The sequence below is a fragment of the Alosa alosa genome, chromosome 13 (genome assembly GCF_017589495.1).
Source record: "Alosa alosa isolate M-15738 ecotype Scorff River chromosome 13, AALO_Geno_1.1, whole genome shotgun sequence".
In the NCBI taxonomy this organism is placed as follows: Eukaryota; Metazoa; Chordata; class Actinopteri; order Clupeiformes; family Clupeidae; genus Alosa; species Alosa alosa.
The window spans coordinates 28,240,049-28,255,147 of NC_063201.1; the positions used below are offsets into that span (position 1 = coordinate 28,240,049).

Consider the following 15,099-nt stretch of genomic DNA (forward strand, 5'->3'; position numbering starts at 1 on the left):
TTGAGATGAAAAAAAGAGCAAGCGAGCGCTACACACACTGGGAGTAATTTGCTGCTTGGAGTGGCCTGCATTAGAGAAGGAGGTCAGGCACTTATTGAAAAGCTCGAGCGCACGGGCCAACTTGGCCCCACTCTCGGTGGCTCGGATTCTTCTGGAGAGCGGATCTTCCTGGGCTGCAGGCGAGGAAGGTGAGAGAGAGGGAAGAAGAGAGAGAGGGAGAGAGGCAGGGAGAGAGAGAGAGAGAGAGAGAGAAAGAAAGAAAGCTTGAAAGAGAAAAGGAGAGAGAGAGAGAGAAGAGAGAGAGAGAAGAGAGAGGGGGGGCAGTGGGAAGAGAGAGGGCAGAGTGAAAAGAGGGCAAGAGAAAGTAAAAGAGAAAACAGAGACCCAGACCAACAACAAAGAGAAACAAGTATCCTGTCATCCCTCTGACCTTTGTCCTCTCTCCAGGGTGGACGCACAGGGTGGCTGACCCCCCTCTCCACCCCAGCAACACCAGAGCAGCTGTCCAACAAATGACTACCAGACAGCGGGGAGGACGAACGGGCACGCTTCTCCCGCCTCGTCCTGACCCCCTGACAAAATTCCGTCTCTCGTCTGGGCCCGCATCCTCCGCTAAGACGAGCCGCCTCCTTGGTCCTGGCTGGAGAAGCGTGCGCGCACAATAGGAGGGGAAGGAATCTGCCGCAGCGAGCCCCCTTTCATGCGCCCTAATTACTCTATTTATTGCAGATGCGCAATAATTGAAAGCAACGGATGTTATGGTTTCGCAAAATTCAAACTCATTTCTTCCCCGAAATTCCATACGCACATTGGGCGCAGCGTCTTTCCAAACATCCCGTGGCGAGGCTAATCAAAAACCGCAGCGCTGCCAAAGCGCCAAGCGGAGCAGGGGCCCCTGCTCTGGCCACCAGCTCCCGGAATCCCCCATGAAAAAAAACAGCTCGCTGTTTACCCAAGCCCAACAATTGGTCGGCTGGTTTTATGACAGCTCGTAATTGGTCGGTTGTGTTGTGATGACACAGCAGTTAGGGGCGGCGGTGCCTTTTTGCCAAAACATGGCTCCCTGCCCCTGGCGGGCGTGCAGTCGCTCTCCGGGGCGTGGCCTCAGAGTGACCAGAGCACACTCACCAGTGTGGACCAAGGTGTGAAAAGACTCTTAAACTCTGCTTTACGGAGCGCATTGCCTCATGTGAAATGGGATTGCTTTTTTCAGAGCAATGGCTCCCACAGATGTGGCTGCTGGAGAGTTCATGGGCCTGTAGCTTGCGCTTGTGTCTCTCTCTCTCTCTCTCTCTGCTGTCGGCCCTTTCGTCCTCTCACTTGCTGTCTCTTTTTCTTTGACTGTCTCTCTCTCTCTTTCTCTCTCGGTGTCCATCACTGCCACAGTGTACAAGGGTGTGTGTGTGTGTGTGTGTGTGTGTGTGTGTGTGTGTGTGTGTGTGTGCGCATGTGGCCTCTCTATCTCTCCATCTTTTTCCATTTCTTTTTCCCTTTCTCACTCACGCTCTCCTGAACGCTCTCTTTCTCCATTCTAATTCAAATGTGTCATTTTGGCATTGCAAAATGTATGTTTTAAATCAAAATTTTGTTCTGCCAAAACTTTTCTGACTAGGCAGGTAGTTGGTATAACAAAAACAAGAACAGAACATCACACGTAATGCAATGGCAGGGTTGGTGTGTGTGTGTATATGTGTGTGAGGGTGTGTGTGAGGGTGTGTGTGAGTGTGTGTGTGTGTGTGTGTGTGTGTGTGTGTGTGTGTGTGCGTATGTGTGTGAGGGTGTGTGTGTGTGTGTGTGTATGCATATGTGTGTGTGTGTGTGTGTGTGTATGTGTGTGTGTGTATGTATGCGCGTGTGTGTGTGTGTGTGTGTGTGTGTATATGTGTATGTGTGTGTGCGTAGTGTGTGTGTGTGTGTGTGTGTGTGTGTCTCACCTGGCTTGGGTCTGCAGTAGGGCTCATATTCATGGTCCAGGGCGCAGGCCACCATCTTGAGGATGCGGTGCACGGCACTGCTTTGGAGACGCACGTCAACAGGACCGACCACCAGACGCTTCACAGATGACTCCTGCACTGGCGGCGACGGTTCCTCTTTACCCGCTGACGAGAAGTCCTGAGACCCAACACACACTGATACACACACACACAGAGACAAAAACACACACAAACACTCTCTGTTAAACAGATGAGTACAAGTTTATGGGCCCATGTACTCTAGCTAATGACCAGATGTTGATTAGGAATCATAAGCAAAAACATCAAAGTTGCATACGCATAGTTACACCAAAACATATGCATGAAAACACAAACACACACACACACACACACCAAAGCAACACCTAGAAAATAAACATGAAGTCATCAACAAATAGAGCATAGTGAAATGGAGCGTGAGCTCAAACAGAATGCACGCAGCAGAGCAAGCAGAGGCACGGTGGCGTGAGCGAGGAGCGGTCAGCAGCTGCAGGGCAGCAGCACCATCTCCATGTCCAAGTCCCGCCAATGGCCACCTGGGGACCCACCGTCCCTGCAGGAGCCCTGGTTCTGGTTCCAGTTCTGGTTCTGCTTTCTGATTCAGCGTGGCAAGACACACCCGGGGGGCCGGGTTCCAGACCCTGACGGCTCGGCGTGGATCCAGGCGGGCTGGGCCGGGGCGTGGTGGGGCTGGGCTGTGCAGAGGGAGCGATTATTTATCTCGTTTTTTTAATGGGGGTCGCGCGCCCGTGCAGCAGAGAGACAGGCGGGTTGGGCTCTGATTTACGCCCGCCGCGCCACGCAAATGACGCCCAGAGAGACGTCTAGCGGCTTTACGGCCGAACGGCTGAAAGGGCGAGAGGGAGTGAGCGAGCAAGCGAACGGCGCTCATGCTGCTCAACGCTACCCCGAGGAGAAATGGATATTCCAAATGTCCGCTCAATCCTGCTCTCTCTCGCTTTCTCACACACACACACACACACACACACACACACACACACACACAGCTGTCCCTTCACTCTACACAGACAAAACAGAGGTTAGCCTTAAACCCACAATCCTTTGCAATAAAGCAGAAAGAATTGAAGGTAAAAGGGAGAGAGGGAGTGTGGAAGAGGAGGAGGGGGAGTGCACAAAGTGCTTGAGCAAACCTCAGTTTCTATTCATTAAGTCTGCTCTCCTCACACCGAGCACTTTTCAGAGTTCACACACATGGAGGCAAATTCCACTTTCCCGGCTGCACCGGGTTCAAATAGTGAGAGAAATGAGAGAAATGAGAGAGAGAGAGAGAGAGAGAAAAAGAGAATAAAAAGGGTTGCAGCAGGCGATGTCACTTCCTTTTCCCATTTTGGCTGGGGTGGATTAAGCCTAATATCAAACATATGGCAGCACTTAGAGCAGATGGGGGATTGAGGGATGGAAATTAGGCGGGATTTAATAGAATTAGAGGTGTCTTCCATTTTCTCACTCGCTCAGAGTCCAGTCGGGCCGGGCAGGGCCAACCCGGGCCAAGCCAGAGAGGGCCAAGCTAGCCCGCCTCAGGTTACGTTTACCCGGCTTAAGACTCTGGTTCCGGTGGCTGAGGCCACTCGCCTGCTTGGGTCGCCGCAGGACGGTCAGAGGAGAGGGGGGAAGGAAGAGGAGGGAAAGAAAGAGGAGGAGAGGAGAGAGAGGAGGAGAAGGAGAGAGAGGGGAGGCATTCCGATCACAGGGTGTAATATTAGAGCTTCTGGAAGAGGCCACTGACACTTATCCCTCTGTTCTGAAATGAGTTTGACAGCTGAGGCCCGCCGTATCTGTGTTGTCTTTTCATTTAGGTGATTATGAGTGGGAAGGCAAAGGTGACCGCGCTCTCAGCAGAGAGAGAGAGAGAGAGAGAGAGAGAGAGAGAGAGAGAGAGAGAGAGAATGAATGAAGGAAGACAGGATAGATGGATGGATGAATGAATGGATGGATGAATGAATGAATGAATGAATGAATGAATGAATGAATGAATGAACTAATTAAAGAAATGAGAATAAGGCTAAATGAGTAACACATGAAATATTACTAAACATAAAATAAAAAATTCTTATTAGTTTTTAATGTTGGTCCTTTTTGGACCTCCAGGACACCATCTCCTCCAGATAAAGGGCAAAGCCATCAGTCACTGCCAACACCAGTGCCTGCCTCGTTAGCTTGTTAGCTTAAGTGAGATGAATGGCCTCTTAATCAACGCTGGGCCATAATGGCTTCATTTGCGCGGGGTGACAACACCGCATATCTGTGGCATTAGGTCGAATCAACCAAAGGGGCTTGGAAACAATCAGAGAGAGCAAAGCCATGCAGCGGGAATCCATTATCACCTCACCGTCTGTTTGCATGACCCTCAGTGACATGTGGGCCACAGACACACTCGCCATGGCAACGCCAGCGCTCCGGCTGGATCCAATCTGGTGACCTGAAAGCTCATCAAGGCGCTGCTTTAATTGCCGTGTTTGGCATGCATTGGAACTCGCCAAAACCTCAAACCCCAAATGGGATTTTAACTCACCCCCCCAGGAAAAAGTGTGCACTACACGCCTGTGTGTACCCTCACGCCTTCTTGGTGGACGCAGAAGTCACATGACCACAGGTGAGTCTTGATTAGTTGACGTGAGACATCTCTCTCTCTCTCTCTCTCTGGATTCCACACTTCTCTGCACACAAAGACACGCTTGTCTGTTTCTATGTGGGGGCACTTCCAACCAAAAACCAGAGATCAAAGGCTGCGGCAAATATGTTAGTGAGCTGGGAGGGGCAAAACATGTGATCTTTACAAAGAAATGATATAAACCCAAAACCCCTCCTCTCACACACTCACACACACACATGCACACACACACACCCACCAGATTCTTCATCTTGAGCAGGCAAACTTAAACTTTAAACTGACGCTCACCTGCCCCCGACCCAAAGAAGATTGAGTGACACCTAATTAGCCAAGAGGGCTTGTTCTCTTTCTCAACAGCCACAGGTAAAGGTAGGGAAAGAAAGACACAGAGGCAGCCCACAGACAGAGAAAAAAGAGAGAGAGAGAGAGAGAGAGAGAGAGAGAGAGAGAGAGAGAAAGAGAGAACAAGGGAGGGAGAGAGGGAGGGATGTCTGAAGGGAGAGATTGAAAGGGGGGTGTGAGAAGGGAAGTGTATTAACACGTAGAAGAAAGCGAGCGCCTCAAACAGGCGTCACCGCTGTCTAAACAGTGGTGACAGCTCAGCGCGGCTCAGCTCAGGTGGCCTGCAGGTAGGTTTGGGGTGAGCGAGAGGACACACGGGGCAGGGGCCAGGTGGCTGCGCCCTCCGCACAGAAACGACACTCTTTTGACTCTGCAAGTCGGACGGCTCGTTTGAGCGAGAGCAGGAAGATGGGAGGGAAACCGAGAGAGAGAGAGAGAGAGAGAGAGAGAGAGAGAGAGAGAGAGAGAGAGAGGGTGGTGGGAGAGATAGATGATTCTTGGAAAAGAAAGGAGGAGCAGAAGAAAACAGACTGAGAGTCAGCAAACACCCTAGAGGACGTTGTGGTGGGGTGGGGGTGTTGGGGGCGGTCACGTAAAGGGACAATACCTTTGTCACCGCCATTCTCCATTGTGTAGAGGTAATCCAGGTAGAAAGCCCCAAACCTCTGCATGCCCGCTATCTCTGTGTAGGTCTCCTGCCAAACAAGACAAGAGGAGGCCAGAGTAAACAAGACTGAAACTCACACACACACACACACACACACACACACACACACACACACACACACACACTAACACACTAACACACTAACACACTAACACACTAACACACTAACACACTCCCCCCCCAAAGCCAGGACTCAATTGCGGGAGGTTATCAGTAACTGTGGCCCTCTTCAGTGACTAATGCCACTTCAATTGCTGCCTGTCCAGCAGTGGGACTAAACCTACACCATCAGCTCATTGAGCTCCTGAAAGGAAGGGGTTACTGAGTGATATTTATGAGAGGAATGCATGTCTTTGGACCCGCCGAGACCCCACCACTTCAATAGCCACGGGGGGAGGTGGCGTCCTCACCAGAAATTTCTTTTTTTGTTTGGTAGTTGCTTTTTTTTGTTGTTGTTGTGTGCTCTGCGCATGTGGAAGCACTTATTAACAATTTGAGGAATGATCAATGGGAGAGGTGTATTTCCCCCCCGGTGGAAATGAGGGGAAAATGAGCGTGCTACCAAACAGAAGTGTTGTATTAGGGAGAAGTCATAATATGGCTTTATCAGTCGGAATTTCCCCCCTAAACGCGGTCATGCAGACTTCTGACAGAGTGCAAAAACGTCAAAATAGGAATGTCCAGATTGTTTTCAGATCAAAACACACTGAGGCACAGTTAGTCATTCCAACTCTGAACGGTAAAGCACAAAAAAAGCAATGGCATGCTTATGGGATAAAACACAACCGAAGCCAAATACGTCCACTTTGTTAACGCCCAATCAAACAAACCCCCAGGGCCCCCCCCTGCAAAATGCACGCAGTCCGGCATCGTCCATCACTTTTGCTCATCCCAGGATATCCTGAAATGGCCGCGTTGGCACCTAATCACACCTGAGCGGAGAGAGCAAGCAGGGCCACCCGGGCGGTCGCGGACGCCGCTGTTTGCGGGTTGAGGACGGATGGGCTCTCTGTTTGACTACCAGGTGGAGAGGCCGCAGTGTGTGTGAACAGGTGGTGCTGTGTGGGACACACCTCTGATAAGGTTGGAGAGGGGGCATTAATCTCCGAACCCCTTCAGCTCGGACAGCTCGGAGGAAAACACACATTTTTTTCAAAGTCTGACACTGATATGGCAACCTGGGACAGAGGGACAGAGTAGCCCCCCCCCCCCACACACACACCCCCAAGTCGCTACTTACATACTACGGATGAACCCCGTAAACCCTGCAACTCACTGGATCACTTTGGAGGTTTGGAAGTTGCCAGTGAATTTAGCTTTTTCAAATGCAGATGTCTCTAAGTTGATGCATCCCCAACATAAACCGACTTGTGCCAAAACTGAGCACTATTAACTATTGTTAATTGTGTCACTAACATTAATTACATGAGCAATGGTTTCTCGCAGTATTCTTAGACAGCTACACTGCTAATCATCTTCATCTGAGAATGCTACTTTTCACGTTTCCCCTTCCTTCACCATTAGGACCTTTTGCATAAGCATTGTGTGTGCAGTGATGTGTAGGGGCCAGTGCAGGGAGAGGTACCTTGTGCAGGTTCCCATCCAGGATGAACTCAGCACGGACGCCATTGTTCTCAGGGCTCCGGTAGTCAAAGAGGGAGTTGGTCAGGTAGGTCATGCCTTTGGAGCTCAGGTTCTCCCCACAGGTGAAGAACACAGCATCCTGTCAACACACACACACACACACACACACACACACACAAACACAAACATTACTGTACAAGGACGCCATCTGCCCCAGATAAAGGGAAGTCTTTTTATGTTTTCCTTTTCAGTGGCTCTGTAGGGGTGGATCTACAGAGCCTACCAGTGATCAGTTTAAAATAAAACACATGATACTGAATGCATCATTTGGAGACACTGACATACAAGGTTCCTTAATATCATGCCCTGATACCATGTCCTGATGTTTAAGTTGTTTCTATTCCTCCCTCCCCCCTTTTCCTAACCACTTACACAAACAGATATAAATAAATAATATCTATTAGTAATACAGGTCATAAGGTCAGCAGAGAACCTCTACACATCTATGAATCTACCCTAACTGGCAGTGGAACAATCTGAGCCAGGTTGACCTGTCCAGGGCACTGGGAGACAGGTGAGAGAGGGGCGTCGGTGGCCGATGGCCTAATCTCTCTCTCTCTCTCTTACCTCTTCACGCCTGTTCATGTTCTCCTCAAAGTCCCGCACTCCCATGATGCCCTTCAGGCACAGGGCCCGACAGCCCACAAAGCCAATCTGACAGTCGAAAAAGGGCTCGCCCTTCATCAGCGCCTGTATGGAGAGAGGGGTGGAATGACAGAGAGAGAGAGAGAGAACAAGAGGGTGAATGAGACAGTTTGTTGACACATAACATAAATCCATAACTTGCATACCGATGTACAGTACTAGTAGTACTATAGTACTACGGGCAAGAGGAGGGAGGGTATGAAAGAACACAATCATGCCCCCATCACTGCTCCCTGTTCTACCTCCAGAACACACTCATCATGCCCCCATCACTGCTCCCTGTTCTACCTCCAGAACACACTTATCATGCCCCCATCACTGCTCCCTGTTCTACCTCCAGAACACACTTATCATGCCCCCATCACTGCTCCCTGTTCTACCTCCAGAACACACTCATCATGCCCCCATCAATGCTCCCTGTTCTACCTCCAGAACACACTCATCATGCCCCCATCACTGCTCCTCTGTGAGCTCCAGGAGGCAGCGCAGCTCCCTCTCTCTGGGTCTGGCGCGGGCCATCCTGGGTGTGAGCTTTAAGAGCATGTCAAATTCAATATAATGCATCATAAACCTAGAGCATAATAACCTACCCGAGCACGGCATGTCTACCTCCATTTGTGGCGGGGGTGAGGTTACTATCTCATTAAGGTCTACTAATAAAACTCTCTCGGTCGGTGAGTGGTGGGGGTGGGGGTTGGGGGGTGAAGGTGTGGTTTACCACCATCGCCGTCGCCGCCCTCATCACCACACCCCCCCTCCAATCTCTTTGGGGTTGAGCTGCACAGAGCCAAACTCGACGGGGAACAGGCCCGACCAGTAAAACCTCCAGCTTCACCACACAGTAATTACAAGGCCTCATTCTCAAACCCCCACCCCTCCTTCACTGGACAGCCAAACACAGCTTACAGTGACTCCCCATCACACACAGACACACACTCACACACACATACACACACAGACACAGACACAGACACAGACACAGAGACACACAGACACAGGCACACAGACACACACAGACACACACAGACACACACAGACACACACAGACACACACAGACACACACAGACACAGACACACAGACACACACAGACCACACACAGACACACACAGACACACACAGACACACACAGACACACACACACACACAGAAATTAGACTAATAGGACTAAGTATCAAAATGCATCAACAAACAGGCTCCCACATTTACACCAAAAAGAGCCCAAGGGAAAACACCACAAAAGAAATACCACAAATGGACATCAGCTCCCTCAGACACATACTGTACACACTCACACTCACACACAGACACACACACTTAAGGCAGGTTTAATTCCAGGTCCCCATTCCAGTGGCCGTATAAGTGAAATGTGCTGGAAGGGGAGTGCACACATCTGCTGGAGCGTTTGGGAAGCAGTGGCGGCGGCGGCGGCAGTGGTGGTGGAGCGGAGCAGGACGGAGCCCAGCGGAGCGGAGCAGGTAAGCAGTATCCAAGAGAACAAGGTATAAAAATACCTCAGCGCCCAGGAGGGACGGGGAAAATGATCGGAATGGACTCTCTCTCTTTCGCATCTCACTCACTTTTAGATCACATCTCTCTCTCTCACTCTCTCTCTCTCTCTCTCTCTCTCTCTCTCTCTCTCACTCTCTCTCTCTCTCTCTCTCTCTCTCTCTCTCTCTCTCTCTCTCTCTCTCTCTCTCTCTCTCTCTCTCTCTCTCTCTCTCTCTCTCTCTCTCTCCTCTCTTCTCTCTCTCTCTCTCTCTCTCTCCCACAAGTTCAATTTTTAAACTTCTGTTCCCTAAATACATCTCTCTTCCACCATCCGGTTTCTCTCTCTCCACCCATCTTTCAATCTCTCCAAGTTCACTCTCCATCTTCATACATGTCCCTACACATTTCTTTTTGCACTCTCCTACTACCCCCCCCCCTCTCTCTCCTCCCTCTCTCTCTCTCTCTCTCCGTGGCAGTGGTCTTAGTCCCCTGGAGCAGTCTGATGACCATGCTGAGAGAGGAATGAGAGTGAAGAGTGAAGGCCTGCTCAGCAGCAGAGGAGAGCAGAGGAGAGGAGAGGAGAGGAGAGGAGAGGAGAGGAGAGGAGAGGAGAGGAGAGGACAGACGAGAGGAGAGGAGAGGAGAGGAGAGTACCACACAAGCTAATAAAGCCGTAATAAAGGAAGGAATGAGAGGAGACGAGGAGAGACAGACGCGCACGGACAGACACTTGGACGGCTGTAGGCGCAGCGCTTGCCAGGGGGATCACGAAAAGGTCCCCCCCACCCTCCCTGCTCCTCCTTCCCAGAGAAGAATGTAAGCGTGATGGGTAACGCAGGCCCTCATCCAGGTGCGCTGCTCTCCTGTGTGCTCTCCTAGTCACAGCCAGTGACCATCAAGCGCTGCACTTTCCCACAGACCTGACCTCAAGGATATTCATACTGAACAGGGGCAAACTGGAGAGCGCCAACACTCCAGTGGAAAGTCAATTTACATACTTTAGTCATGCGGTTCAAGAGGAATAGAAAGTTGATTTACAGTACATACATTATCCATACATTTTAAGGGGATATTCCCATTGCATTCTGGGATGGAAGTGTGCAGGCTCTCTGTTCTATCCCATAGTCCGCTAGCCAACATGAGGAGACGATACGCCAGTCTCCAAATGGAACTGGTTTGTATGACACACATAATTGTCATGTAGGGAGCTTTGAAAAATATCTTTTGGGAGCTTTGAATTATGACATCCTGACTGGAGAAATGAATTTTGCTGAGTTCCAGGAAAAACTGATTTATGTGCTCTTTATGGATCATAGAAGTGAGATGGACAAGACCACAGTTGGGTCATCATGTTTGGAGCACTGTGCTGCCATCACCTGGGAATTAACAAGCTCTATCTGGCTTTACAAAAATGCTATTTTTTATTATTTGTAGAAATAATATAACATTATTATTTTCCACCAAATCATATTATTTTAAATGATGTGGTGCAAAACTATTTATGGACATGTCAGATAGACCATGTCGATTCTCGGATGATGCTGTGCTGTCTAGCAGTGAAATGCTTAAAGTGAAAGTAGTGAAATGCCTCGGCTTGCAGAGAACACTGGACTCTGATGCCTTGCATGAACCTTATGGAACACAGATCTGCAGCGTTTTGGAGTGCAAAGCTTTGAGTGTGAGCCTGATAATGGGACATCAGGGAGATGAGTGGTGTTGTCGTCATGGTTACAGTACCTCCACGGTGATGCCCTCCTGCTCCACGCACAGCACCTCCCTGGACTTCACCTTCTGGGGGCTGTAGTAGCTGCTCTCCGCCTGCGTCTCCGTCAGCTAGGGGGGCGGGGACACAGGACACAGAACAGGGACAGGCGAACTTAGAACTTAGACACAGAACTTAGAACACAGACACAGAACTTAGACAGGCGAACAGGCTCGTACATCAAGCACCATCACACGGCTCAAGGCACTAGACACAACTTTGTCTTAAAGCTGACGTTTGCGTAGAGAGAAAGAACCATTTAACTATGGCAACGTGCCATGCTGGACAGAAAGCACAGCATTAATGTACCAATGCAAATATCATCCCACAGTAGCACTCCTCCACATCTTAATAGAGAGAGCCACAGTTTGACTTGGCAGCAAGAGGCCATTTCAGCTTTGCATTAAACATAGTACTGATTAACCAGTGAACAAGACTACCGTTATATGACTTATGAGGGGAAAGTCCCTGTTGGAGCAGTGGGAAGTGTTTTGGACAGACCTGGGCTCAGCATGGTGGAAATAGCGGAGAAAAGACCAGAGGAATGTCCAGAGGAGTCTTTGTGCCCGAGAGACATGCATCACAGGTATGCTTTTTCCTGTCTGAGTGGGAATTGGGCTTTTCTTCTTTAAAGGGAGAGCAAACACATTGGCTTCAAAAGACACTCAAGTGGCCTTTCAGCGGACTACACTGATACTGACCGGGAGGCCATGCGTCTCCACTCCAGCCCATTCAGAGCACCAGGGAGCTAAGTATCACTCTAGCATGAAAGACAAACTAGACAGTCGTGTGTGTGTGTGTGTGTGTGTGTGTGTGTGTGTGTGTGTGTGTGTGTGTGTGTGTGTAAGAAGGTGGAGAGTTACCCGAGTAAAACTGAGTTAAGCATATCTGGGATATCTGAATAGGATGCAATCTGAGGTGGAAGCCGATTTTCCAAAATGATAATGTGATACATTTAAGGCACTTTTTTCAGCCCCAACTCCAGACATGTGTGTGTGGATGGCTGGATGGATGCTTGTGATGTTTGGGATGTCATGTGTGTGTTGGGCATCCTCTCATGTCTGAGTATTGGTCTGAGTATTTTCATGGTCTGTGAATAGGTCATTTGTGGCTAGCGTGCGTGTGTGAGTGTGTGTGTGTGTGTAGTATTTCTACAAAAATGTGTGTGTTCTTGTGTGTAAGAGTAAAGTATGTGGTGTCTGCATCTACATGTATGTGTGTATGCTGCATGGTCTATGTGTTTGTGTGGTGTGTGTGTGTGTGTCTGTCTGTGTGTGTGTGTGTGTGTCTCTGCATATATGTGTGTTGCACGGTCCATGTGTTTGTGCGGTGCGTTGGTGGAGCGAGCAGAGGTGTGATGGGAAGGCCGTCTGCGGGCTGGAGGACTTAGCCTCCACTTTAGCACAGGAAGCAGGTGCACCAGCAGCAGCTGCGCCTTATTATCCCCCTGCCGGAGCCCTCTCCCTCTCCCTCACACCCCGCTCCCCTTACCCCATCACATGTGTGGAATGCCACAAACACTTTCCCAGAAGCCCCCGAGAGGGCCGCCGAGAGAGCCTCGGTGTTAGCGTGGCCCTTTGAAGCCTCTGGGCCGCAGAGAAACCCCCGGCTCGGCTGATGTGTTCTCCAGAGCCAAAATGGCCGCTGCTGGCTCCAGACACTTGGACGGTTGTACCTGCTCCTAAAACAACACCGGAGGCCAGTTGCACAGTCTCTCACTGTAACCCCAGCCTACAGCTACTGCGGCTGCAGCCGCTGCTGCTGCTACCCCTCTTCCCTTTTCCACCAGAACTTTCCAAACCTGCTAAAACAATACTCATCCAATTCCCCACTATTAGCAGGACCTCCTACCAGCGTTATTCCAAATATGTGTTTTTCACTGGCAGCGCTGAAGCTACATTGCGGTGACATTGACCAAAGGAAAAAGGAGAAGCTGGGAGCAGGGCGACCAAAGGATGAGGCCGCTTTGTGTGGGTCTGGATGGCCTGGTCAGTGGAGCCTCAGGCATGACCACCAGGGTTTGGAGCTGATGGGCTGAGAGGGTGGTCTGTCAGAAAGTGATGATTGACTTGAAAAAAAAAAAGAAACTCTCGACTGTTTGTCTTTTCGATCAAACGTTAAGGGTCTGCGTTCGCCATCATGCCAGATGGCAATCCACCCATGGATCAAAAGCTTTCATCGATCTCAGACAAGGTATGGTAAAGTTTGCCGTTTTCTGAACCCCTCTCTCTCTCTCTCCTTTCTCTCTCTCTCTCTCCTTTCTCTCTCTCTCTCTCCTTCCTCTCTCTCTCTCTCCTTCCTCTCTCTCTCTCTTTCTCTCTCACTGTAGCTCTCCAGTTTCACTGCGATCTCTACAGCAGGTTCACTCGAGCGGCAAGCCATTTCAAAGCCAGAGGAAGAAAACAAAACAAAACAGACAAAAAAAAATGCTTCCTCCGGCATGAAACGGCTCGGCAGAACCATGCACGCTAAAAGAGGCGAAAGACCATTCAGCTGTCTGCAATTACCGCTCAGGAGGAGCAATTAATTGATTAAAAGAACCCAAACACTACAAGACCAATTTGAGCGTTATTAGAAAAACACCGGGCTCTGCTTGGCACCGGTTCTGCTTTCCCCCGGCGTTCCACAAGTCGGAACGCAGAAACCTGATCGGAGGTAGTGAACGGAGTGGTGGAGAAATTCCAGAAAATTCTACGCTAAACGAGCAGGATTACTGCACTTATCTGCTTTCTGAATAGCAATCACAGCGGGTGTAATGTTGAAAACATTAATGCGACCGGTTGGCTCTGCATGCGAAGCTCCGGCTTTATGAATTCTGGGCCCGCTGGGCTTCCGTAGGCTCTCTCTCTCTCTGTCTGTCTGTCTGTCTGTCTCTCTCTCTCTCTCTCTCTCTCTCTCTCTCTCTGAGGAGGTGTCTCAGTCAAGAGTAATCAGGTCGGCAGTAAGCTCCTGGAGGTAAGGTAAACCAACCGCACTCCTGCCACACTTCCACCATAATGTGGAAAACTTTACGGCCTCACCAAGCACACCCAGAACAAGGCAGAGCAGAGCAGAGCAGAGCAGAGTGAAGCCGAGTGGAGCAGAGCGAATTAATTACAGCAGAGGAGTCCAGCTGTGCTCCACAAACCCACGAAAATAGACCAGGCCGGCTGCAAAAGGAGGATGAAGAGCAAGGCACACTCAGTGGTGAGAGGAATGTGCCTTTGTAATGCAACCAACTGGATCGGGACAATTGAATTTGTTCTGAGAATTTGACTGAACATGTTTTCTCTACTCCAACTGCCGGCATCATTTTTGGGAGAGAACACTACTGTGCAGTGTGTGAGTGTATGTGTGTGTGGGTGTGTGTGTTTTTTGTTTCTGTGTGCAGATATGAGTATGATTAAAGTGCGTGTTTGTGGGGAGGGTGTGAATGTTTTTGCTAGTGTATGTTTGAGGACATGTGTCATCTCTGTTGTGTCTGTACGTGTGTGTGTCTGTTTGTGTGCTACAGTGTACTGGTGGACATCCATGAATGGCCTCTCTTTGTTTGTGTGTGCATGGGTGCATGTGCATGTGCATGTGTGTGTGTGTGTCTGTGTGTGTGAGAGAGAGAGTGTGTGTGAGAGCCTCACCTTAAACGTGACTGATGCCTTAGTGCAGTAGAAGCCGATGGACACTATGGGGTCTTTGGGCGTGTGTTGCTGAGGGCCGCTGGGACTGCCGTCTCCCTGGTCACCCTCCACATAGAAGCCCCCCTCCCCATCCTCCTCATCTTCACTCACGATGGCCGGCACAAACGACCAGGCCCACGACACCCAGCCCTGCTCGTCGTCATCTGACCCCGGGGACATGTACTGGTCTGGGCTTGGGTACTGGCCCGCCATGGCCTGGGGGTCAAGGTCCACTTCCATACCTGGACACACACAACAAAGCAGTTCTTCAACCATAGCATATTACATTAG

At 50.1% G+C, this 15,099-nt stretch overlaps 1 protein-coding gene across 1 annotated transcript in view; it reads right to left on the reverse strand.

Annotated features, from left to right (window-relative positions):
• The window catches only part of LOC125306527 (vacuolar protein sorting-associated protein 13B-like), a 341,904-nt gene that overhangs the window by 284,927 nt on the left and 41,878 nt on the right, over positions 1-15,099 (reverse strand). Inside the window, 6 exon segments of the mRNA XM_048261942.1 lie at positions 1,935-2,129; positions 5,555-5,642; positions 7,200-7,337; positions 7,826-7,948; positions 11,131-11,226; positions 14,770-15,050. Of these exon segments, the coding sequence (XP_048117899.1) occupies positions 1,935-2,129; positions 5,555-5,642; positions 7,200-7,337; positions 7,826-7,948; positions 11,131-11,226; positions 14,770-15,050 (921 nt within the window).